Below are 23974 nucleotides of genomic sequence, written 5' to 3'. Positions count from 1 at the left end.
GATTGAGGTAGAAAGTGAGGGCCTCTTCTTTCCTTGGCTTGATTGGGTAGCTCTGGTTTTTTAAGTTCCTTTAGTAGTTGGTACAGCTGTGCTGCTATTCATCTGGAAAGTTCCTTTCCTTTGTATTGCCAGAGTAGAGGCCTCCAGGGGTGGGAGGTTAGCTTGTCTTGTGGGACTCTATTTCCTTGGCTGACGAAGGCTCGGCCCTGGCAGCAGTGCTGGGAACTGACTGGCTGGCTTGTTTTATTTTCTTCAGCCCAGCAGAGTCAGGGATAGGCTGGGGAATGGTCTTTGTGTTTGGTGACTCCATGTACCTGATACCGCTTGTTGAGTGCCTTTTGAGCTGCTCTGCTTAGCGGCTCTGAACGGCCTGGCTTACTGTTCCCATTCAGTGCCCTGCTCTGCTGCTCTGTGCTCAAGGCCGCCCTGCTGGCGACAGCTGGGACAGGCCAGCCCAGATGCCCTTGCTGCCTGACTCAGCTGCTGTGCCCGCCGCTGCTTTTTTGTTTTTGTTTTAAGCTTTATTTGTGATGTTGTTAGGTAACTTTTAAAATTTTGTTGTAATTTCAAACATGTGGAAGAGTTGTAAGAATGGTATGGTGAACTCTTGTGTACCTTTTATCCAAATTCACCAACAGCATTTGGCCTCATTTGCTTTTGACTTGGTATGCCCTTCCCCTCTCTCCCTAATATGTATACGCATGCACACACACTTCTTGAGCCATTTCACAGTAACTTGCAGACAGTGTGCCCCTTTCCTTTTTTCAAGATACAATTCCTAAAATGAAGACATTCTGTTATGTAATCACAGTACAATTTATAAAAACCAGCAGGTTCACTATCAACACAGTGCTATTACCTAATCCACTGTCCATATTCATATTTTATCCATATTCAGATAATGGTCCCAGTGATGGCAGAGCTTTATTTTTAAAACACTCTAAGGCACGTGGGTGACTCTTCCATTACGTTAGCTCCGAGGAGAGCAGCACCAGCAGGTGTTTGGGGGAAGTGACTGCCATGGGCACCACATCACCAGCTCCTTGTGTTTCCTCAGGACCAGAAGAGTGAGTGCAGCAGCAACCACACTCAGCAACGATGTCAGCAGAACTGGAGACTTCAGAGGGGGTGGATGAGTCGGAGAAAAAGAGCTCCGGGGCCTCAGAAAAAGAAAACCACACCAAGTGAGTGGGCGCTGGCTGCGTGGAGTCTTCTGGGCTCTGGGCGCCGGGGTGTGGTCAGCACCGTGCTGACACCGTACTACCATCCCCCTGGGACACCTGACTGGGACTGCAGAGGTGAATAGCGCCCAGCACCCTGGGCTGCTGAGCATTCTCCCTCTTTGTTCCTAAGGAAGCAGGTCAGGTACTGCTAGGAGTGCTGAGGAGTGGAATTTGATGGTATTTCTGGTCTCTTTTTCTTCTTAGAGCCCTAAGTGGTCTGTCATCTGTGCTGGAAAAGGGTCATCAGGCAAAACTGGCACCTTGACCAGTGTTTTCCACTCCTTAGAATGTGGGAACAGCTCTAACTCCAGGGGTTTTTCTTACTGGGTAGGGACAGTTCATGCTAAGCTTCAAGTTACCAGAGCCTGTTCTTCATTGTTCTTACCGTCTTGTTGTAGCCTTGTCACTGACAAATTGCTTTTTTATATCTTGAAGTAATTGCTAATAATAAATGATTCTTAGCATGTAGGTGATAAGAGCTAATCTCCTAAAGAAGCCAGGAAAGGGTAGGCCATGAGGGACCAAGTTTTGGCCACTCTGGTGCATGGATTGTGTGGACCATGTGAGCTGCTACCCGGTGCCTCCATCTTTTGGGTCATATGTTCTTTGCCTTGTCATGTACTGGCTGGGGCACTTAGCAGCTCAACTCCATCTGTGTCATTTTAAGTGGTACAGACCTACGTCCTGGCTCCAACTGCCTCAGCCCATCTCATTCTGATCCTATGCCTGGGCCCAGCCACATGTACTCCTGAAGAAGCTGTGGGTCCAAGGTGGGAGGAAGGCAGCAAGGCTGCTTTGAGACATCTACCCTCAGTCCACCACAGCAGCATGGACTGCCTTCTCCAGGGCTGCTCCCTGGAGAAGCCAGCAAACACTGTGGTGGGACTAGAGGTGTGTGTTTCTTCAGGCACTGGGGGCCACAGAGGCAAAGCATTGTTCATTTGGGCGGTTCATAGACATGGACACTGGTAAGGAGTGGGCCACAGTCATCCTGCATGTCACCCAGGTGCTTGGGGCCGACTCACATCTGTCTGCTCTCTGGCAAGGCTCTGTATTGATGCCGGAATGGAGTTTCTGACCAGCTTCTGCCTCCAGCCCAGCAGGGGCACCCCCTGAGACTGGGAAGGGCCAATGCACACATGTACATGCACCCACGCGCACGCATACACAACCCCATCTCCACAGGATGGCCGACCTCTCCGAGCTCCTGAAGGAAGGGACCAAGGAAGCACACGACCGGGCAGAAAACACCCAGTTTGTCAAGGACTTCTTGAAAGGCAACATCAGGAAGGAACTGTTTAAGGTCGGTGACCTTGGTCGTGGGTAGGGTCAGGTTGGGGGCCTTAGTCCCGTGAGGAAGATCCCCTTAGAGCTGCTTGGAGGTGGAAACTGGGCCTTTCTCTACCCATTCTCCGCTCTTTCGACATCAGATTGTAGTTTTCATGAAGCTTAAATAGAATAGCATAGTGGTGGTGTGCTGGAAGTATCCATGTTCCCAACAATTCACCGCATCATTCCTTTAAGCAATATGAACGTTTCCTGAGTGTGTGAAATGATTCACTGTATCAAAATGGGCTTCTCGGGAATTGGGGTGATGGGGGCACGCTGCTGGAGCCTTCACCTGTGGCTTGTCAGACGCGGGGGCGGTGGGCTCAGGAGAGGTGCTTGCTGATCAGGGCCCACAGCCCCTTCCCATGGTCTCCCCATTGCCCTCAACAGCTGGCCACTACTGCACTTTACTTCACATACTCAGCCCTCGAGGAGGAAATGGAGCGCAACAAGGACCACCCAGCCTTTGCCCCCTTGTACTTCCCCATGGAACTACACCGGAAGGAGGCACTGACCAAGGACATGGAGTATTTCTTTGGTGAGGACTGGGAGGAGAAGGTGCGGTGCTCTGAGGCTGCCCAAAAGTACGTGGAACGGATCCATTATGTGGGGCAGAATGAGCCAGAGCTACTGGTGGCCCATGCCTACACCCGCTATATGGGGGACCTCTCAGGGGGACAAGTGCTGAAGAAGGTGGCCCAGCGGGCCCTGAAACTTCCCAGCACAGGAGAAGGGACCCAGTTCTATCTGTTTGAGAATGTGGACAATGCACAACAGTTCAAGCAGCTGTACCGGGCCCGAATGAATGCCCTGGACCTGAACCTGAAGACCAAAGAGAGGATTGTGGAGGAGGCCAACAGGGCCTTTGAGTACAACATGCAGGTACTGCTGGGGCTCGTGTGGGAGGGGGCCCTCTAATGGTGGCCACCAGCTGTCTGCTGAGCTGCAGCCTGCTACAAAGTAGGACCAAATAGGCCACAGGGGGAATGAGCCCAGTGATAGCTCCGCTTTGTTAGACAGCCTGTGGTTTTTGCTTTGGGGAGGGTGAGGCCCTAGCACAGACGGTTTTGGGGAATTGAAACGGTCTTCCTCCCTCTTGCCATAGGATTCTGGTCTTGAGTGAATTTCCTTTTTAGTGAGGTTTGCTCTGAAAAGCACCGCTTGGTAAGTTCATGGAGAGAACCAAGGAGAGTGAGGAGCAGAATTCCATTTACCTGTAGCCTTTAGATAGGGCCAAGCCTGGGCAGGCTGACTGCAGCCTTCAGCACCAGAACGGCCATGGCCAAGGAGCGCAGCACCAGTCCCGAGGTAGGCCCATTGGGTTAGTCTGACATTAGCAACCCTCCAAGGGCCACTTAGGATGGGTCAGCCCTGCTGGAGCCTCAGTTGTCACACGTTCCTGCCATTCACGCTGAAAATACCTAGCCACTGAAAATGGCAAAGTGCCAGTGCCCATGGAGTATTTCAGGGCAGTGCTTTTGTTCTCTCATTGTTTCTGCCTTGGTGGTTTCAGTTGTGAGCCGTGTTGGCTGGTCAGGGCCCAGGAAGAGCCACCACAGTCGGCAGTGGTGGGATGCGGGGCAGCACAGGTGTGGTCACACCTCTCCGAGGTGGTGCCTGGAGAAGGGTTAGGTTGGCGTGGCCCTCCTTGCTGCTGATTTGGGGCTGCTCATGTACTGGTTTGCCCTCCTGAGCAAGTCTCACTGGTTCTGGCTCCCTCTGCGTGGGGGAAGAAAGAGTTTTCTCTGAAAGCAGACTGTGCATCCTCTGATAGCTCTTCATCCCTGCTTCTGCAGATATTCGATGAACTGGACCAGGCTGGCTCCGTGTTGGCCAGGGAGACCCAGGAGGATGGGCTCCCCGTGCACGATGGGAAAGGAGATGTGCGCAAATGCCCGTACTATGCTGGTAAACCAGTCAGAGGTAGGTCTTGCCTGTCTCAGACTCTCCTGCCAGGGTGGGTTGTGTCCGTGTTCCCCACTGATGTCCTGTCCCCTATTGGTGCCGCCACACAGGTGCCCTGGAGGGCAGCAGCTGCCCCTTCCAAACCGCCCTGGCTGTGCTGAGTAAGCCCGGCCTGCAGTTCATTCTGGCCGCTGGTGTGGCCCTGGTTGCTGGCCTCCTGGCCTGGTACTACATGTGAAGGAACCAGCATACCACGTTGGCGCCCTCCTCCCAAGTGACCACTGGCCTGCCCCCACCTCCACCGGTGACTAAGCTACCACCTCAGGTGACTTTTTTTAAATGGTTTTGAGAAAACAAGCAACCAATAAAGGCCAGACGCTAAAGCCTCTGCCTGTAGCATCCTCTCTGTGGGCTAGCTGCTGAGCTGGCTGTAGGCCCACCATTCCTGCAGCTATTAGGCCGTGGTACCAGAAGCAGCCAGCTCAGCTCAGTGGGCCTATCTGGGCATCTGGAACCGGCTCTGCTCCTGGGGCGTCCACACTGCTCACCCTGAGGCTCCTTCCCTTCATTCTTCCTTGTGTTGGCATTTAGGTGGGTACCTTTCCCCTGATGGGAACAGAGCAGCCAGCAAGCCTAGGCTGCTATAGCTTGGAGGGAGGGAGGGTGGCTTGGACCCTGCCTCAGAGGCCTGGGGAACTCCATCCAGAACAGCTAGTCCTTATCCCTCTCAAGCAGAAACCCTGGGTGGGTGGGTGGGCTCAGGGCTCTGTTTAGCCGTGGCCTGTCTCCTCCCTTGACCTGTGTAAATGCTACAGCACTCAATAAAGTGGACTCTGACAGCTGCCTCCCTCTTTCCAAACGGCATGATTGTTATCTTTCTCAGCCACTCCTACCCATCCTGTGTTCCCATCCCACCACCCCTGGTCACCTCACAGCCCTCCACCCAGAGCAAAGCTGCCGTGTCTCACAAATCTAGTCTTGTGATTCTCTCTCGGAAGTACTTTGGAGGTTTCCTACTTCTTGAAATAAGTTATTTATAAATAAGGATAAAAAGCATTACATGTCTTACAACAATTCATTGTCTAAAATACAAATGTGAACTTAAATATTTTTATTGATAGGAGTCAGTTTTATATATTGAGGATCTGCAAAAGTTTTATTCAGAAAAGGGTTAAATGGTGGGGAAAACTTTGTCTTCAACTACTGACCAAGCCTACCCATTTTCACAGTTCAGATAAGGGGTAGGGAGGGAGCTGGCTCAGAACCTGGGGGCTGACTGGCTGCCCCCATTAGCCTTCAGACCAGAAGCCTCAGCCTCAGTGACTCTGTCTTGCTTAAGAGAGCAAGGGTATTTGCCTGCAGGGTGGGGTGACCCTGAGCTCAAGCCAGCGGGCTCCAGCCTGCAGACGATGTGGGTAGATGCCGTGGCGTGGAGATGGGTGAAACCGGTGTGAGAGAGAGGAAGGCGCTCTTTGAGTGCAGTGAAAGCCAAATCCTACCCTGGCCCAGTCACAGGTAGACCCCCACGGGTTGTCCACGCTGGGTAAGGGTGTGGTTTAATCAGATACTGTCATCCCTGGGCAGTCAGTGCAGCACAAGCACAAAGACCCTGAGGACTCAAGCCTTAGACCACTTCTAGCCCCCACCCTCTTTCCATCAAAGAAGGAAGCCAGCCAAGAGAGCAGAGGCCCCGGGCAGGGGAGTGAAAGGGCCAATTTAATGAGAAACTACAAACTGAGACCAGCCATGATTCACAGTGACAGGAGGCCATGCAGTGGCAGTGCGAGACCAGGAGAGGGGCGGCAGCAGGATACAGCGGTCCACATGAGCGAATTCACAGACAAACCATTCACGAGATACAGTGTGGGCTCAGGCCCAGGGCAGGTGTCCACCAGGGCACTTCCACCAGGGGCTGCTCCTTCCTTGTCCCTGGCCTGTCCCAGTCCAGTGCCACAGCTGCTCCTGCTGCAGTACCTGCTGTTAAAACAAGCACAGTGACAGCAAGTCAGCCAGGGCCCAGCACCCAGCACTTCCTGAGAAGAGGATCCATGGCAAGAGCACTACAAATGTGAGTGTGCTTACAAGGGGCCTCTTCTCTCCATCACCTCCAGTCCTAGTTGAGACACACCAGCCACTGGGCAAAGGTCTTGCCGATACACAGCAAAGACACGGTATGGACAGATGGATTAGGCTTCTGGGTATTCCTTCTGGCCCTAGCAAAGGTGGGGGTTTGTGGAGGGGTGGCCAGAAAGGGAGCTGGATGGGGGCCAGGGGCGAGTCCCTTCTTAGTAAACTGGGGTCCAACATTTCACCCCATGACTTGGAGGTGTGCTGAGCTCTCTACCTTACCCCAGGGAACTCCTGGGCACTTGGACAGAGTGTTAAGAGTTTGAGACTTCTAAGGGCCAGAGTCATCCTCCTAATCATCATGCCCACCTCTAGCACCCCAGAAACAGACCAGGCCTTAGGACCCTATCCTGCTTGGGTCCACTCCCCGACTCTTGGCCCAGGAGATCAGAAATAACTGTGGCTACAGGTACAGTCCTACTGCAGGCCCCAGGTCTGCTCTGGCTGCTTTTGGTCCCAGGGAAAGTTAGGACCAAATCTATACTTTGTACAGAAATGGAGGAATGAGACCCCAGCAGGGAGACCGTGCGAGGAGACTCTTCCCAGCTTCTCTTCCTGATCACAAACACCAAGCAAACCAGCAACACACAAGCTCAGTGCTATCCCCCTGCTGTCTGCTGACCCTTGGCCTTAAAATCCAACAGAATTTTTGCCGGAAGAGTCAGATGCTCAGGGAAGGGCAAGCCAAAGAGGACAAGACTTCCAGGGGACCGGTGGAATGGCTTCCATCCCCAAGTGGGAGCACGGAAGCGAGCCACTGAGCGAGGGGAGCAAAAGCACAAGGGGCCAGACTGACAGCACGGAGTCCAGTCCCGGCTCCGTTAGCACAGGCGCTTATATGTGTAGATGTAGGCTTTGCAGCTGGGGCATGTGTGCGTCACATCCTTGAAGTCGTTGATGAGGCAAGGGATCAAGCAGCAGCCCAGATCACACCTGAATCAGAGACAGGGAAGATGGGGAGGTTGGATGAGAAGGGACTGAGGGCACGCAGTTCTACTCCAGCTGGGCGACAGGTGGGCCCGGCCCCCACACCCCAAGCGCCCACACCACCTACCCCATGAAGCAGCAGAAGAAGCCCAGCACGAAGTTCATCAGGCCAATCTCATAGGATATCTTGGTGGTGATGGCCTGCTGGCAGTGGGGACACACTGTCTGTACAGGGGCGCCCTCGAAGATCTCTCCCTGCAGTACTGTCACTGTGGTGGCAGCCCCTGAGGGAACTAGGACTGTGGCGGTGTGGCCCCCAGGGCCAGGGTAGGGCCCCGGTGGGTAGGGCCCTGGTGGATAGTAGCCCATGGGTGGGTGGGGGCCTGGAGGAGGGTAGAAACCTGAAATGGCACAGAAGACGGAGTAAAGATGGATTGCTGGCTTGCCACCTGACCCATGTGGCCCCCAGCACCCAGGACACAAGAGGAGGCCTCCAGGACCGAGCCCTGGGCCAAGGTGACCACCTATATTCTACCAGCCCTATGAGGACCAAGACAGAGAAAGCACTTGGCCCAGCCAGACATGGCAGAGCTGGGAAGAAGGCCTAATATCTCCTCGGTCTCGGCTTGATGTGTTTTCTCCTTGCCTCTGACACATAGGGGCCCTCAACCACAGGAGGGAGAGCCTCGCCACTCACCAGCCCAGCCTCTCTCGTGCACACAGGGCTCTGGGCCCCACCGGTGTCAGATCCTGCACTGAAATACTAGGGACTGGCCCACTTTACCTGGGGCCACCTGTGCAAGAGCCCTGGGCCTTTCTTTGGCCTGAGGAGTCCTGAAGAACTGCTGAACAGGAGCCTAGGCCTCCCCCATGGATGTGGGACCCTGGCAAGGGAGAGGCCCACACAGCACCCACGAGTCAGCACCTGCCACTGTGCCTGAGGGGCCTTCCCAGGAGCTAGCCCTCCTCCCAACAGGGCCCAGGGCTTATGTGGTTTGCCCACAGTACCTGCATAGCAGTGCTTTGCTCCAGGACACCTTCCCATGTCCTCCCTCCACACCCACAATCAGTGCCCTCCAGTCCCGAAAAAACACTGGGCAGGAAGACCACCTACCTACAGCAAAGGCAGGATGGCAGCCCAGATAACACCCTGGATGCTGGACTGGTCAGACCCCTGTGCTCCCCTTTCCTACTTACCTGGAGGCATGTAGGTGCCATCTGCATTCATATGCGGGGGGATGAAGCCAGGCTGAGGCATTGGGTGACCCGGTGGCTCATAGGGTGGGGGACCAATGTCTGCGGGGGGCATCGACATGCCTGGAGGGGGCTGCATCACAGCTGGGGAGGTGCGGCCTGGACAGAGAAGGCAGGGAGAGGGAGCTCAGAGGGCAGTGGCGGCAGGATCAGTGGGAGGGCTGCTCCAGGCACCAGCTTCTGGAGCTGGGATGGGCAAGGGGCAAGGACAGGACCATCAGGAGCACTGAATCCTACCTGGGGTTGGTGGGGCTCCACTCTTCTCCTCCAGAAGGGGGGCTGTGGGGCCTCCAGGATAAGGAGGGGGCGGCTCATTGGACATCTTTGCTGCTTCTGGACCTGGAAGGAAAGCCGGGACATGAACTAAGTTCCCAAGCCCTGCATGCTGGTCAGGTATGGGCCTGGGACAGTCCCCTGAGCCCCAGCAGCTCAGGTGGCCTTTTATGCCTCCACATCAATCTCTGCACTCTGGGTGGGGGACAGGGCTTGTAAACTGGAACAAACTCTTTCAGTAGAGTAGTTTAGAGTCAGCGGGGTCCCTTGAGGCCTTGGAGATGCCCCACCATCACCAAGGATAACCAGGCCCAGAGCCGCCACCATCCATCATTATCTGTGCTTCCTGTGTCAGAGCCAGAAGGCAAGGATGCCCAGTGAGGAGAAGCTGATGAGGCAGACCCTTCCCCCAGGGAGCAGGCTGCCTACATGCCAGAGCACCGTGCTTGTGGGAGAGGACAGGGGAGACTTTTTACCTCAAATCCCAGGTACTCAGAAGGGGAAGGCAGGAGAGGCTCCTTCTACTGCCAGCCGGAGCAGATACGCAGGGCTCTAGGGAGCTGTTCTGGGGAGAAGAACAGGCAGAGCCTCAGCACTAGGGCAAGAGCTGCAACCACACACACATCCCCACCCCATTCAGCTGGTTCCCGCCAGCACAGCAGCAACCCACTTGCCCACCCTCCTCCGCTCCCCTTCCCCTCCCACAGCTGCAGCTCCAGGCTCACACCGGCCCCGACAGACCCGCACCCACTGTAGGAAGAAAGGAGAACCAGCTACTCCCCACTGTAGCAGCTCTGAAAGCCAGCTGTGCACATGGGGCCCCTGCCCCCCGTTTTTGTGGAGGATGGTGTGGGAAGGAAGGTGCGAAGTGAAACATTTCCCTCATGTCTTTCCCTCCCAAGGCTCCCTGAGCACCTGCTGCTGGGCCCTGGGGGGGAAGCAGGAAACCAGAGGGCCTTCCTGCCTTGGGGTTAGCAAGGCACTTCCTTTCACTCTATTTAGCACAGAAGGTTTGAAATTAGTAGTATTTTGAAGTGACGCTTAATTTTTTTAACTGAAATATGAACTAGAAAAAATTCTGAACAGTACAAAGAGACACGCAGTGACAGCAGTTCTCCTAGTGCAGCTCCATCTGGGAGCCCCGCCAGCGGGAAGTTCAGAACCCCACCAGGGCAGAAGGAGCCTAGAGTCAGTTAAGTTTATTAAATGTCACAGATCAGTGGCAGGGCCTGAGAGACCCAAGTCCAAGCAACAAAAGAAAAGAAACTGGATGTCAGTAAAATTAAAAACTTGGCCTTCGGGGTGCCTGGGTGGCTCAGTTTAAGCATCTGCCTTGAGCTCAGGTCGTGATCCCAGGATCTGGGATCCAGTCCTGCCTTGGGCTCCCTGCTGAGCAAGGAGTGTGCTTCCTCTCCCTTTGCCCCTGCTCTGCTCTCTCTCAAATAAATAAAATCTTTAAAACAACCAACAACAAAAAAACCTCTTGGGCTTCAAAGGGCACTATCAAGAAAGTGGAAAGAGCTCACAGAACAGCAGAAAATTTTTACAGATCTGCTAAAAGACTTGTATTTACAATAGCTATAGGAAGAACTCATTAACCAAAAGACACCCCAATTAAAAAATGGCCAAGGATCTGAATACACATTTCTCCAAAGATAAAAAACAAATGCCCAAAAAGCACCTGAAAAGCTGAACACTTAGCTTAAAGGAAATGCAAATCAAACCTACCACTTCATACCCACTAGAATGGCTACAGTGAGAAAGTAACGAGTGTTACGCAGGGAAACTGGAGTCCTCCCACAGCGCGGCTGTCCGGCGCTCACACCGCGTGACCGGCCATCCTGCTCCTAGGTGTGCACCCAAGGGAACTGAAAACCACACAAGAATTTGTACGTGAATGTTCACAGCATCACTAGTCACAGTAGCCAGAAAGTGCCAACAACTGAGGTGTCCGACCACTGGCAAGTGACCAACAAACTAGCTGCAGCCTCTGGCGGGAACGTACCCCGCCGTGACGAGGCACAAGCCTGGTACAGGCTGCGTGAGCCCGAAAGCAGGACGCTCAGTGGGACACACCACCCGAAAGCTTCCACGCGGTGGTGACTTCTTACGTGAGGCGCCCAGGCCAGACAGACCCAGACACACAAAGCATACTTGGGGTTGTCATGGGCTTGGGGGATAGGGCGGACAGAGATGAATATGGGGTTTCCTTCTGGGGTGAAGAAAATGTCCAAACTGTTCTGCGAATGTATTAAAAGCCAGTGAATCGCATACTTTAAATGGGGAAATCGTATGGTAGGTGGATTATTATATGTCAATAAAACTGACTAAACAAAATAAAGTTGCCTGATCTCAGCACCTTAATGCAGCTAGTCTCCCTGCAAGTCTCTGCCCGTCTGTGTGCAGTCATGTATATTCTTATGTACTTGCTGTTGTGACAGTTTTAACATGGTGTCCTATATATTTTGTCCATTTTGCAAGACCCCATGGCCATCAATTTTAAGACTCCCTAAAATGGGCCCATCACTGTTTACATGTCCAACCCTTATTAAGGCATTTAGAATGCTTGTTACATAAAAAAAAAAAAGTTTAACAAAAAAAAACCCAAAAAAAACCAAGAACAAAAAACCAACCAAGGAAAACCTCTGGCAAATGTTCCTTCCCTTTCTTGGATCTTCTTTGGTTAAACTTGCCAGAAGTGAAATTATGAGGTCAAAGGCTATGGCCATGTTGTGCCTTTGGGAAGGACAATGGCAATTTACAGTACACACTTTGGATACAACTGTTATCACTAACGGGCAACATTAAAATGACACTCAGTTACTTGTTTCTTTGACCACCATGAAACAGAACATGTTCCCAAGTGCTTGTATATATTGTGACCTTCTCTTCTGAGCTGCTACTTAGAATCCTTCAAAGACACGGAAGCCAAGAAAAGATGGGACTTACCCAGGTCACGTGGCATATAAGAGGCAGAGCTGAGTCTAGGACTTTGCATGCCTCTCCCACCACCCTTGCCTGCAGGTGAATTTCAATAGGGCATGATCAAGAAAGGGAAGCCACAGAGTCTCTAAAGGACACCACACAAAGTCCCCTTCCAGACAGGACTGGCTATTATGTGCTGGACCTGGAAGTCCTTGCCAGCTCCCCAGGCGCCGTTCTGATGGTAGAGAAAGAGGCTTGTGCTTCTGCAGAAAACTCCGTATCCCACTGAGTGTCTTAGAATATGGGCCAGCACCTGTCACTGACTCCTATCCTACCAGCATCTGGGAGGCTGCTGGCTGGCCCCACTGCCTATCTCACAGCCTGAGCTCACCAGGAATCCAGCCAGGAAGAAAAGGTGCACTGCGCTCGGTGAGTCACTGGAGCATTTTCCAGTACTAGGACAGAGGAACTAGCCTGGGTCCTCCCGGCCCCTCTGTGTCCAGAGGGCGTACAGCACTTGCACCACCCTCTGAGGATGCAAGCCTGACCTTTCATCAACGTCACAATTAGCCTTTCATCAACGTCACAATTAGCTCCATGGTTTCCCAGAGCACGTGATTCTGCTTCTGGAATTCCGCCATCATAATGATGGTATAAGCCTGGCACTCGGGGCAAAGCCCTTCCATGGCATCCACCCAACTCTGACCGGCCTTTGTACCTAGAGCAGGCACCGCCATGCAGCACGCAAACTCCCGCTACTGTTCGGACCACCTGCTTCCACGCCTTCCCTCAGCCAGCACGGCTGTTACTCCTGTCTTGTCTCCCCTTCACACCTGCACCCATCCTCCAGCTCCCTTCTGGAGCCTCAACCAGGGCAGAGACTAGGGGCAGGACCCTTCAGTATGAAGGAGAGACGTTGGGGCACCTGGGTAGCTCAGGAGTTAAGTGTCTGCCTTCAGCTCAGGTCATGATCCCAGGGTCCTGGGGTTGATCCCCATGTTAGGCTCTCTGGGTTCTGCTTCTCCCTCTACCTCCCCCTCACCACCGGGCTTGTGCTTTCCCTTTTGCTCTCTTTCTCTCAAATAAATAAATAAAATCTTAGGAAAAGAAAAAAAAATTTTTTCTGGGATTCAACCCCTAGTTCCCCCAGTGCTCCCAATATAAAACCAAGGGGCGTGCCACAAAACTATGTTGTCTAAGGTGCAATAAATACTGTAAGAATGCTATGATCTTAAAAAAAAAAAAAAATGTCAGGGCACCCAGGTGCCTCAGTTGGTTAAGTGTCTGCCTTCAACTCTGGTCATGATCCCAGAGTCCTGGGATGGAGTCCCACATTGGGCTCCCTGCTCAGAGGGGAGCCTGCTTCTCCCCTCCCTCTGCTGCTCCCCCTGCTGTGCACGCTCTCTCTCAAATCTTTTTTTTTTTTTTTAAGATTTTATTTATTCATTTGATGGAGAGACACAGCAAGAGAGAGAACACAAGCAGGGGGAGTGAGAGAGGGAGAAGCCGTCCTCCCGCCGAGTAGGGAGCCCAATGTGGGGCTTGATACCAGGACCCCAGGATCACAACCTGAGCCGAAGGCAGACGCTTAATGACTAAGCCACCAGCCACCCAGGTGCCCCCAAATAAATAAAATCTTAAAAATCATATGCCCCCAAAGCAAAACAGTTTTCCAATAAAAATGCACACTGCTCAAATGATGCTACAGCTGCAACTGTGGGACTCGAACCCGCACCCTGGAAAGCCTGCTGTGACACTGGTGCCAGAGCATCAGGTCCTAGAGGTGATGGGGGGGGCTGCAAGACCCCAGCCCTGTGGTTTGTCGTTCCCCACTCAGGAGAGGGGAGAGGCCTGTAATCCAGGAGCTCAGTGAAGTCAGTGTACAGCCCCAGAAGCCCAAAACAGGCCTCTAAGCCTCCCGTTCTGACCTCTTAAGAGATATGTGGAGAAACACAATCGCCTGAAAACCCTCCCAAGTCTACCGCACCGAGTGGGCTGCCCTGGGGCCCAGAGGACTTGACGCTGTACATCGCTTTGCACCCTCTGGGACCACTCAGCAGCCAGCCAACCAGTGAGGTGCCGACCCCAGCAGCACACAGGTGTAAGGGTGCAGGAAGGGGACACCCAGGACCCTAGGGCACAGGCTCCACTCCACACGGGAGCAGAGGTGCTCTCAATGACAGCACATACACAAGAAGGAAAACTGTTTTGTTTTGTTTTGTTTTTAAAGATTTTATTTGCGAGGGAGGGAGGGAGAGCACCGAGGGAGAAGCAGACTCCCCACTGAGCAGGGAGCCCAACGCGGGGCTCGATCCCAGGACCCCAAGATCAAGACCCGAGCTGAAGGCAGACACTTAACCGACTCAGCCATCCAGGTGCCCCAGAAAGGGAGATTCTTAAATGAAGCCGTCTTGTCACAGTGGAACCGTATTTCCAGGACACGGAGCTTCCACGCCTTGCGGGATTACACAAGTCCAAGAGATGAGTACGCACCTAGAGAAGCCAGAATCCTGACAGCCCTGGGGCACCTGCCACGGGTGATCAACTGTCCTCAGCCACACGGGGCCGCTACTAGCATCTCCACTTCAGAGAAGGTGCACACAGCTCACGTCATACCCAGTGCCACATGCCCTCACCATCAGCATTTTAGGTGTTTTCAGTGATTTCTCTTTGAGCTTTAAATTCCTGTTTATTAGTTTTTCAGCAGTGTTGGGGATGCTGAGGAACTTGCCACGTAGTCCTGGATAAGTGACGTGCCACTGCCCCAGTCCCAATGGTTCCTACTTTAGAAGCCACTGGCCCCTGGGAAACAGCTGCTTTCCAGAGGCTGGAAGTCTAGGCTGAGACTAAGCAGCATCTGGAAATGTGTGAAGAGCGGAGGTTAGGTTACTGGATGGCACCCCGTCACAGGAGCCTCAAGGCTCACAGTGACAGAGGAGATCAATGTCCCCTTGACTGCCTTTTCCGGATGAGGCTAGCCTGCCGGTAACGGTCCTGACCCTTGCCAGTGCAGGGAGGCAGCGTGGGCCATGGGCTGGAGTTAGAAGGCTCAAGTTAGAGCTGAGAAGGTGCTCTGGCCTCCAGTGGACACCCTGTGCCTGCAGCCTCTCCACACGTTACCATGGGCCTGTTTCCGGGAGACCAGCAAGAAAACCCTTAGAATGGAAAGGGCCACAGGCTACCACAGGGAACAGTAAGGCCCTGGGGATCTGGGGGCAAACTTAGGGGAGCCCCAAGGGCCAGGGGATGGTAAGCCCAAGAGAGAAGGTCCTGCGTGGTCTCTAACAAGAGAGAGGCAAGGGCAGGCCTGCATGTGCTTCTTAGCCCCTTGGAGACAGAGTGGGGCCACCTGAGGCCAGTCTGGCCCTTGCACCCACAACCAACACAGCCTAGCACCCACTGTGGTTTTATACAGAATTGTCCAAGTCACTCTAAAATGAGATGAAGCCTGTCCTCACACCTATCTGCAGACCCACTGCCCTGCGATCTCACCTCATTTTCCCAAGGACGGCAGATGCCGGGGCCTCTGGGTGCAGGACACACTTGTGCCAGACACAGAGGCAGGCCCTTTTCGCAGAGCCGCCCACAGCTCCCCTCCTTGGCCCTGCAGAATTCTGAGGGCCACCGGCTGCACCAGCATTCCCTAGGGCCTGACACTACTCGGCCCTTAGCGCAGGTCCACTTCTGCTCTGCACCCCAGTGCTGGGAGCCACAGCCGTGTCACAGAGAATAACTAGGCCTCACCCCCACAGAGCAGCCCTTGCTTCTCCTCTGATGAGCTGGTGGGACCAGGTGAGAGTCTCCCCAGGAGTAAGGAAGGAAATGACATCCTGAGGTGCCTGCTATGGGTTTTAGGGTTTGGAACCATGAAACAAGCAGAACTGCCTTATTGCCCCATCCTTCCTCCCTCCCACCCATCCCAGGCCCTGTCTAATCCCAGACAATATTCTAAGCGGCTACTGAGGACGACAGCTTTGAGGACAGGACACACAGTGTTCCAACGTGGAGTCAGGAAGGCAAGAAGCCACTCCCTCCTCCCATTCACAGAGGGGCAAGGATTTGCCCCATGGCAGTCATCAGTTAATGGGAGAACAGGGCACACATGGGGAGTGTGGCACTCTGGAGCTTCAGCCCTAGACTTGAAGCCGGTGGCCTTGGGGGAGTGACAGACCGTCCCTGAGCCTCCGTCTTCCTGGGACCTGGGACTAGAACCCCTGCCTTCTGGCCAGGCTGCACGCAGAGCAGTGAAAATGACACATGCCCAGACACATGGCAGACTCACTGGGCAGGGGAGCAGAGCACTTTCAGGTCTACTGAGGGGATGACAAGGCTCTGGAATTAGGCAGTGGTGATGCCGGCATAGCTCTTCCAACATACTAAAGCCTCTGAACTGTACACTTTAAAAGGGTGGACTGTATGGCACGTGAATTATAATTACACCCCCAAAAGCAAAGCCCGCCCTGGTGGGGATAGTTCTGTGTGCGTGCGTGGTTATAAATGAGAGATGGGGAAGAAAGACCCCAGACCAAGATCATCGTCTCTGGGGTTTAAGTTTGGCAGCCAACAGCCAAAGGAGGGCGAGGCTTTTGTCGTTATACAGACTTAGGCATATCTTAAGCAAAAAGGTATCTGTGTATTATTTTCATAACTAAAATTTTGAAAGGAACACAATTTCAGGACAGAGCTGTGATGGGCAGCTTTGATTCCTGGTGACAGAGAGGAGGTGGGCGGGGGTGGGGGGGTTCCTCCCCTTCCTAGTGCACTAAGCTCAGCGGCTGTCCTCTGGGTCCCCGCCCCCCCCACATCCCAGAGAGGAGTTAAAAGCGAAGACTCTGGGGCCCTGGGAAAGGCCTCTGGCGTTCTGCTCAGCTCCCAACTATTCATCATTCATTGCAGAGAGCTGCTGTTGGTCTAAAGCTGGGCCAACTGGCAACAGCCTATGGCGGCCCAGGCGGGCTGCCCATGGGACCTTGGAGGGCCTGGGCCCAGGCCAGCAGGAGACACTCCTCCCCAGCTGCAGCCACAGCTGCAAACCCAGTTCTGCAGTCTGAACGGTCCTGCACACCGCCAAGGGGTACCCACCTGCCCCCACGTCTCTGCTGCACCACACAGGACCCGCCAGGGACACACACCCACACTCCCTTCTGGAGGAAGACCCAGACTGGGAGGGCCAGGAGGGCTGGTCTGATGCTAAGCCCCATCTGTGCACGAGTGGGTGCTCCTGGAGGACCAAGGAGGGGTGCCAGGAGATGAGGCAGAGGTGAAGGCAGAGGACAGTGAAGGCAGTGCCTGGAAGGAGGACTTTCTGACACAAATCTCCCCAGGATCTGCTAGAGCAGCAGCAACCCCAATGTTTTGGGTCTTAGGATTCCTTTACACTTGATTACTAAGGACTCTAAAAAGCTTTTGTTTTGTAGGTTGTATCTATCAATACCCAACCATATTAAGAATTTTAAAATGAGGGCTTTTTAAAAATATTTATTACTAAGTCATTATAAAACATAAATAAACTCATTACATGTCAGCATAAATAGTTAAAATAACTATCCTCCAAAACAACTATAATAATGAGACAGGTGGCACTGTTTTCCCTTTCTGCAATCCTTTTTCACTTCTGGCTTACGGGAGGTCTGCCGGGTTCTCCCGTGCTTCTCCACCCAGTCTGTCTGCTACACTGTGGTCAAAGTGCGTGAAGAAAACCCAGCTTCCCAAAGATAAGCTGCTGGAAATGGGAGGGGCGTTTGAAGAGTCTCTTCAGGTATGTAACCGTGGACATTCTTCCATACCACACACAAACCTGACCCAGGTAGTGTCTCAAAGGTCAGCAGCAAGACAGAATTTGAAGGCTTAATGAATTCTTCCTCCTGTTACATTATAGTTCACCGGCCCACCTTGCATTTGGAATGGCTTTTACCCACCCATGGTTTCTAACAGCAGACACGAGTCATCTGGAAAACATCGGTTCACAACATGAGCCCTGATTATGAAGACAGAATAGTGCTGATGTGCCTTACTACTTACTACTACTTACTTACTTACTACTTACCCCCCACTCAAATCGCAGGCTAGCATCACCACCAAGATCATCAGCAAAGACTTTAACTACTGGGAAGCTGTCAAGCTCGCAGTGGCAGACACAAGTTTTCCAAAATTCTAACTAACTGTCCCTTGAAAGTCCAATTTTATTATCGGCCACAAGGAGATTAACAAATTTATCACTGGTAACATTTACAAAAACAAAGGTGAGCTGTTTCCCCTGAAGTAGTGGGCTCACTGTTCATTTTCAAGAGAATGTCCACTAAATCCCCAAATGTGAATAACCACGGTTTGTGTATCAGTTGTTAAGTAAATCTGGAGCTCCACGAGAAAGCTAGTTCAGTGCACAATTCAAACAACTGTGCACGTGCTTTCCCTGAGGCATCTATCATACTCCGTGTGTGCACGAGGTAGGTCTCATGTTTCATCACACAGAATACTAGAGATGTGTAGTTGAGGGTCAAGATGATTTAGTACAGTAAGACATTTTTACTGCTTTTTCTTAAATAAGACCTGTGGGTGTGGTGAGCATCATCACAACCAGGAGGAGCCCAGGTTGGTGTCTCTGCCTTGAGTCAGACAGCCATTCACTCCTCCCTGCTTCTGTACCACAGATATGACAGCCAACAAGGTGAGAACGGCCCTGTAACGGCATCTTAGCACTGCCGTAAAGAGTCCTGACCTTCAGACCCCTGGCAGCCCCCAGGACACAGCACCTTTCGAGTACCATACCTCGGTGCTCCAGGCAGCCCTGCTGCCATGGAGACCCGGAGCAGCCCAGCCCAGTGAGCCCTTGAGCTTGCTCTGGCCACACCACGGCACCGGCAGGGCTGTTGCGCACCCAGTCTGAGAGGAGCTGTTGGACCAGCTCAGACCCAGTTCCCCACTTTGTAGCTGCGTGACCTGTGACCTCACTGAGCCTCACTCCCTCATCTATAACCAGAGGTAATCGTGCCTGCCTCCAGGGGTGGGAGCAAGGTTTAAAATAAACAGTGTGTGCAAAATACCCAGAGCAGCAGCTCCGGACCCAGCACACGAGAACGCGGAACAGACGGCACCTGCTGGTATCACTGTTTTTGTGAACAACTTGCAGCAGGCACCGAGGCCTCTGCCGTGGCAGCTTCTGCCCCCACCCAACTGTGGGGATCCCGGTGTGTGCTTCTCACAGGACCTGGGGCGGGGCCTGGAATCAAACCCCACCTGAGCGGCCCAGCCCGGCAGAGCCCATCTGTGACACGGCCAAGTTGAGGCTGCTCTGCAGGACTCCTGAAGAGATACAGCAATCCTCCTAAGGGGCCATCTCTCCTTTCGGGCAATTTCACAGTCAGTCATGGCCCAGGCAAGGGCGCTCACACCCATCGGTAGGTCCCAGGGGACCAGAGCCAAGAGGCAGGATGAGGATCATGGGCCAGGAAGCCCACAGCATCCCCACAGCAGTGCCCCAGCCCTCCTCTTTCCCAGCACACTCTCCTGAGTGGTGCCCCCACCCCCAATCACTCAATCTTCAGGAACAAAGCTGTCAACTTTCTTTCTTAACCAGCAATAAAGTTTGAAAGCACAGGATTCACGGATATCCTGCCCACCATGACAGACTGTATGACCCTGGACGAGTCAAAAAGACACTCCCAGCCCTTCCTGCAGGCACCTGTGACCAGGTGACTAGGCTATGGCCAATGAGTCATAAGCAGAGTGCTGTAAGGATGGAGAGGAAGGGCCACCCTGGCCAGACAGACCCTCCGTCCTCCCGCCCTCTCGTCTGCTGCCTAAATATGGCTGTGACAGCTCCTGCAGCCATGCTTGACCATGAGGTGACCTTGGATATGGAAGCCATACTGAGGCCTGGAGGAGGTGCCCTAGAAGACCACGGAGACACCGTGCCAGCACCGAAGCGACCACTTCCCACTTCTAAGTGAGAAAGAAACAAACTTGTTTCAGTTGGTAACTTTGGGTTTCCTAGTAAATACAGCCAGACATATTTCCAGTAATCAAAGAGAAATAGAAAAGCTAGTTTTGCAGCAATTCTCAAACACGCTATAGCCAGAAATTACTTGTGATTGGTAAATTTCCAGATTATTAACAAAGAAGGAATGCAAGTATCATTAGAAATACGCAGTGCGGGGCGCCTGGGTGGCTCAGTGGGTTGGGGGCTCTGCCTTCGGCTCGGGTCCTGATCCCGGGGTTCTGGGATCGAGCCCCACATCGGGCTCTCTGCTCAGGGGGGAGCCTGCTTCCCTTCCTCTCTCTCTGCCTGCCTCTCTGCCTAATTGTGAGTTCTGTCAAATAAATAAATAAAATCTTTAAAAAAAAAAGAAAGAAAGAAAGAAAGAAAGAAATACACAGTGCTAGTCAGGCTGAGGGTGTGTCAACAACGGACTGTAACTGAAAGGCTACCAGTCCGGACTTCCCACTGACTTGGCTTTCTCTAGCTCATGCTGCTGCCTCCACACGGGTTCGTTGAATAAGGCCCTTGGGCTGCCAAGTTCTAGCCCTGGAGGGCCTGGGAAATCCTGCCTGCGGCCCAGTTCCCATTGTTCTTACTGCTGGAGGCAGGACAGGAGAGGCAACCCCTCCCTCAGAGAGCATCACTGGTGGCTCTGAATGGTTTTATTTTTCCATGTGAACACAGGCTTATCTGATGCCGCGCGGGAATTCTAAATACTTCAAAACAAACTAAAGTAAAGACACAGAAAGGACCAGAAAGCAGATCTGGTTTTCCCATCTGCCCCTCTCATCCCACCCGGCTGCCGGCTCCCTTATCGGTATCATGGCTCTAAGAAGCTAGGACACCAGCCCAAGCCCGTGGCCCGGAGAGGAGGCCTGAGCCCCGGTCACAGCGCCAGCTGACAGGACAGAATCCTCACCTGCCGGTGCCCAGGCACTCAGTCCCACACCAGCCATCTGTTCCCCAGCTTTCCGGAGGCAAGATGAGACCTAAGTGGGGTTGTGTGTGAAGGCACACAGCACACAGCCGGCCACACAGTGTTCAGTAAACACAAATTCTTGCTTGTATCACTGGTATTTACGGAGTTGCAAGCAGAACACAAGAAAGAAGTACACAGTTTAAAGAGAGAGAGAAAATACACAGGCTGCTCTTAGAAGCAAAATCCAAAAGCAGACAGGACTCAAGGAATGGTTCTAAATTAAAAAGTAGATTTCTAGGAACTCTGATGACAACAATCAAAGGTGAACAATTTACATCATGCTCAATTCTTGTCAAAGTCCTGGCAAACCACTGCGACTCCCTGAGTGTCAACAGCAACGGAACACAACAGAGAGGGTCAGTGGGGGTCCTCTGGGGGACAACTCCGCTATCTGTACATTCTATATGACTCATTAATTTCCTTTCAAGACATCTGTCCTAGAGCTAAGTGAGCATGTGAGCAAATATTCACAGGCTGATGTCTGCATGTACTAATGTCCTATGTTCCACCAAAGGGACTGGTTACCTGCCTGGTTTACCTACATAATGTAATTGTATTCACCCCGCAAAATGATAGAGACCCACTTTTGTAGGTAGAACAATGGGCTTGACACTGCATCATAAAACCCGTACGTGGACGGATTCTACTTCAAAAATACATATTTACATAGCTATTACACACCAAATGTTAATTGTTTTCTCTGGGTGTTAAGATTTTGGATCATTTGTTTATATACAAACACACACACAGAAGCTGTTACGTGTGGTTTCTAGTTTTTCTAGAATGGGCAGCTCCTTTGATTGGTTCGTTCCAAAAAAAGGCTCGTTATAATTGTTACATTTATGTGCATTCCTCCTCAGTCCACAAAGGTGCCTCTGACTATAACCTCTGGGAAAAGCAACAGTCCAAGAAGCAAACCCAGGGACTGGCGATTTGCCAGTTTTCCACCCTAAAGTGGTGTTACGGTCTTTACATTGGTCTCACAGGAGTCTGGTAGCATGAGTCCATTCTCTAAACCAGGTCACCTCACCGTACTCCAGTAACAAAGAGGCTCTAGATCTGTAAACCTGGAACATAAAGACCATCCAAGGTAGTTCTAGCCTCAGGAGACCCTGCCTGGACAGCCAGCATGAGGTCCCCTGGCAGAGGAGGGCAGGTAAGAAAAGCCCAGCAGACACACACAGGAAATGGAGACAGACCAGGTGACAGAGCCGCACCCGGGGTGGGGCTGCCAGCTGGGGCAGCTGCTGGGAGTGCAGCCCAGGCCTCCAAGCTGGGGTCCAGCACCTCCTCCACCTTCCTTCAGAGGAGCCTCCCAGGCGGCGGGGGGGGGCGGGGGGGTGTCTCTGGAGCTGGACAGGAGGAGAATGAGTCCAAAGGAGCTAAGACACAGCTGCAGCCACTAGTGAAGGAACCAGTCATCTGCACTGGTCAGGCAGGCAGGGCTTGGGAACTAAATTTTAGAAGCAGGATGAGTCTAAAAAACCATCCCTTAGGCAATCAAAACGAAGCCCTGAAAAAACAAACCCTTACCTCTGCCCCCCCTGAGCTGACACAGAGCAATCTTTGACTCAACTCCGTTTTCATCAGTTATCTGAGATCGAGATATACCATTCTGACCCAGGGAAAAGCACGAGGCCCCGTGCATGCAAGCCACTTGGCCGCTACGGACACGGCCCCCCAGCTGGAAGAACGCACTCTGGACGCAAACCCTGCCGCGTCGGTGCGGCCCCAGAGGGGAGCTCAGCGGCAGCCGGGCCAGTGCCGGTCTCCCCGCCCGACAGTGAGGAAGTGTCTGCACATCATTTACAGCCTTCACGGGACTGGGCGTTCTCTCCAATAGTTTCAACCAACAAGAGATGGAATGAGAACAGGACTTGCGGCAACCTCACCGGTGCCGGCATGACAGGCTTCCAGAGGTCACCCAGGTGGCATCAGTCAAAAGAAAAAGCCAGAAACCAGTAGATATGTCGCAGATTAGTCACCATTCCTGGAGCCACTGCAGTGGCTGGATGTTGCCGTAGACAGCACAGTAAGAAGCTATGTTGCCGGACCAATGGAAAAAACCCGGGACAAGAGAACATTCCTGGGCTACGCTCTCCAGTGGAAGTGTCCCAGTGGCCGGGGGCGCTCAGGCAAACTGCGCGGCCGAGCACCTGGGGCCGATGTCTGTGACCGTGAGGTGACGTCCACAATAGAGAAAAGGAAGGGTGGGGACGTAAGTGCTCTGGGACACGTGAGTGAAGAACAAATCACATCAACAGTTTACATTACACAAAACAGTATATGGAAGTTTAAATTCCTATCACTCTAAATGGACATGTGGCCCAGAGAGTTTACTCGTGCCAGTCGGGACTGAAGAACTATTTCGGATCCTCTCCTTGGGAAAACGAGCTCATGGCATATCTGGTTTACCTTACTTATGGCCACATGCGATTTCTCTAATGCATACATCTCGAGACCACCTTCCAGACAGAAATGTCATTAGAGATCACGAAGTCCAAGGTCTCAGCTGACATTCATGACCTTTCAAACATTTACTAACCACCCGCCCCCAGCAGAGGCAGGGTGCCTTGCAGGAGACGGAGTGGGCAAGACCCCCTCCTCCCCCGCCCCACTCTCTGATGGGAGCCAGGCCCAGCTGCTCGGAGAGGAGCCCTGACTCATGCCCCACACACATTAGATGCACCAGACTCAGCCCCGTCTCTTTTCTCACACGGTCTCCAAACTACACTCAAGCAAGATCTCACACTCCCAACAAAGGGCTTTGCACACCAGAATTCCACCATGTAAGTTTACATGGATTTCATTGTGGCCCAAACAAAAAAAGAGAAACAACTGAAGTGAGCCTACCAGGCTCCCTGCTTTTCCCTTGCTGAGGGCAGGGCTTGGGAGAGGAACAGAACTCAGGGGGGCATGCCGTCCGTGCAGCGGCCCAGTTCCTGCACATCTCTGTGCTCATGGGCAACTTAAGGAATGTGCAGGGCAGCTGACCGTGAGGTGCCGGCTCTACCAGATGACCTCACACCCTAGCCACTGAATGTTCACTTGGGA

At 52.8% G+C, this 23974-nt stretch overlaps 2 protein-coding genes across 10 annotated transcripts in view; one reads left to right on the top strand and one right to left on the bottom strand.

Annotated features, from left to right (window-relative positions):
- The window catches only part of LOC111156155 (heme oxygenase 2), a 28162-nt gene extending 22659 nt beyond the window's left edge, over positions 1 to 5503 (top strand). Inside the window, exons 3-7 of one of the 2 annotated variants that reach the window (XM_022516846.1) lie at positions 1058 to 1184; positions 2409 to 2526; positions 2943 to 3434; positions 4349 to 4475; positions 4568 to 5503. In XM_022516846.1, coding sequence (XP_022372554.1) covers positions 1099 to 1184; positions 2409 to 2526; positions 2943 to 3434; positions 4349 to 4475; positions 4568 to 4695 — 951 coding nt within the window. In that variant the 5' untranslated portion in view covers positions 1058 to 1098 and the 3' untranslated portion in view covers positions 4696 to 5503. The remainder of the gene's footprint in view (positions 1 to 1057; positions 1185 to 2408; positions 2527 to 2942; positions 3435 to 4348; positions 4476 to 4567) is intronic. The other variant, XM_022516847.1, reaches the window with a different exon arrangement.
- A 50-nt stretch (positions 5504 to 5553) lies between these two features.
- LOC111156162 (cell death inducing p53 target 1) overlaps positions 5554 to 23974 on the bottom strand; it is a 24767-nt gene continuing 6346 nt past the window's right edge. For 2 of the 8 annotated variants that reach the window (XM_022516865.1, XM_022516866.1), the window contains exons 2-6: positions 9003 to 9104; positions 8709 to 8864; positions 7639 to 7912; positions 7381 to 7517; positions 5554 to 6434 (exon numbers count right to left, since the gene is read on the bottom strand). In XM_022516865.1, the coding sequence (XP_022372573.1) occupies positions 7406 to 7517; positions 7639 to 7912; positions 8709 to 8864; positions 9003 to 9087 (627 nt within the window). In that variant the 5' untranslated portion in view covers positions 9088 to 9104 and the 3' untranslated portion in view covers positions 5554 to 6434; positions 7381 to 7405. Of the gene's footprint in view, positions 7518 to 7638; positions 7913 to 8708; positions 8865 to 9002; positions 9105 to 9514; positions 10309 to 10766; positions 11440 to 23974 lie in introns of those variants that run through there. The other 6 variants (XM_022516862.1, XM_022516863.1, XM_022516861.1 and 3 more) reach the window with 5 other exon arrangements.

Source organism: Enhydra lutris, unplaced genomic scaffold (genome assembly GCF_002288905.1).
Source record: "Enhydra lutris kenyoni isolate GAN:26980312 unplaced genomic scaffold, ASM228890v2 scaffoldscaffold45, whole genome shotgun sequence".
Taxonomy (NCBI): Eukaryota; Metazoa; Chordata; class Mammalia; order Carnivora; family Mustelidae; genus Enhydra; species Enhydra lutris.
Note: the sequence above shows the minus strand (reverse complement) of the source record. Positions and strands in the feature narration are given on the sequence as shown.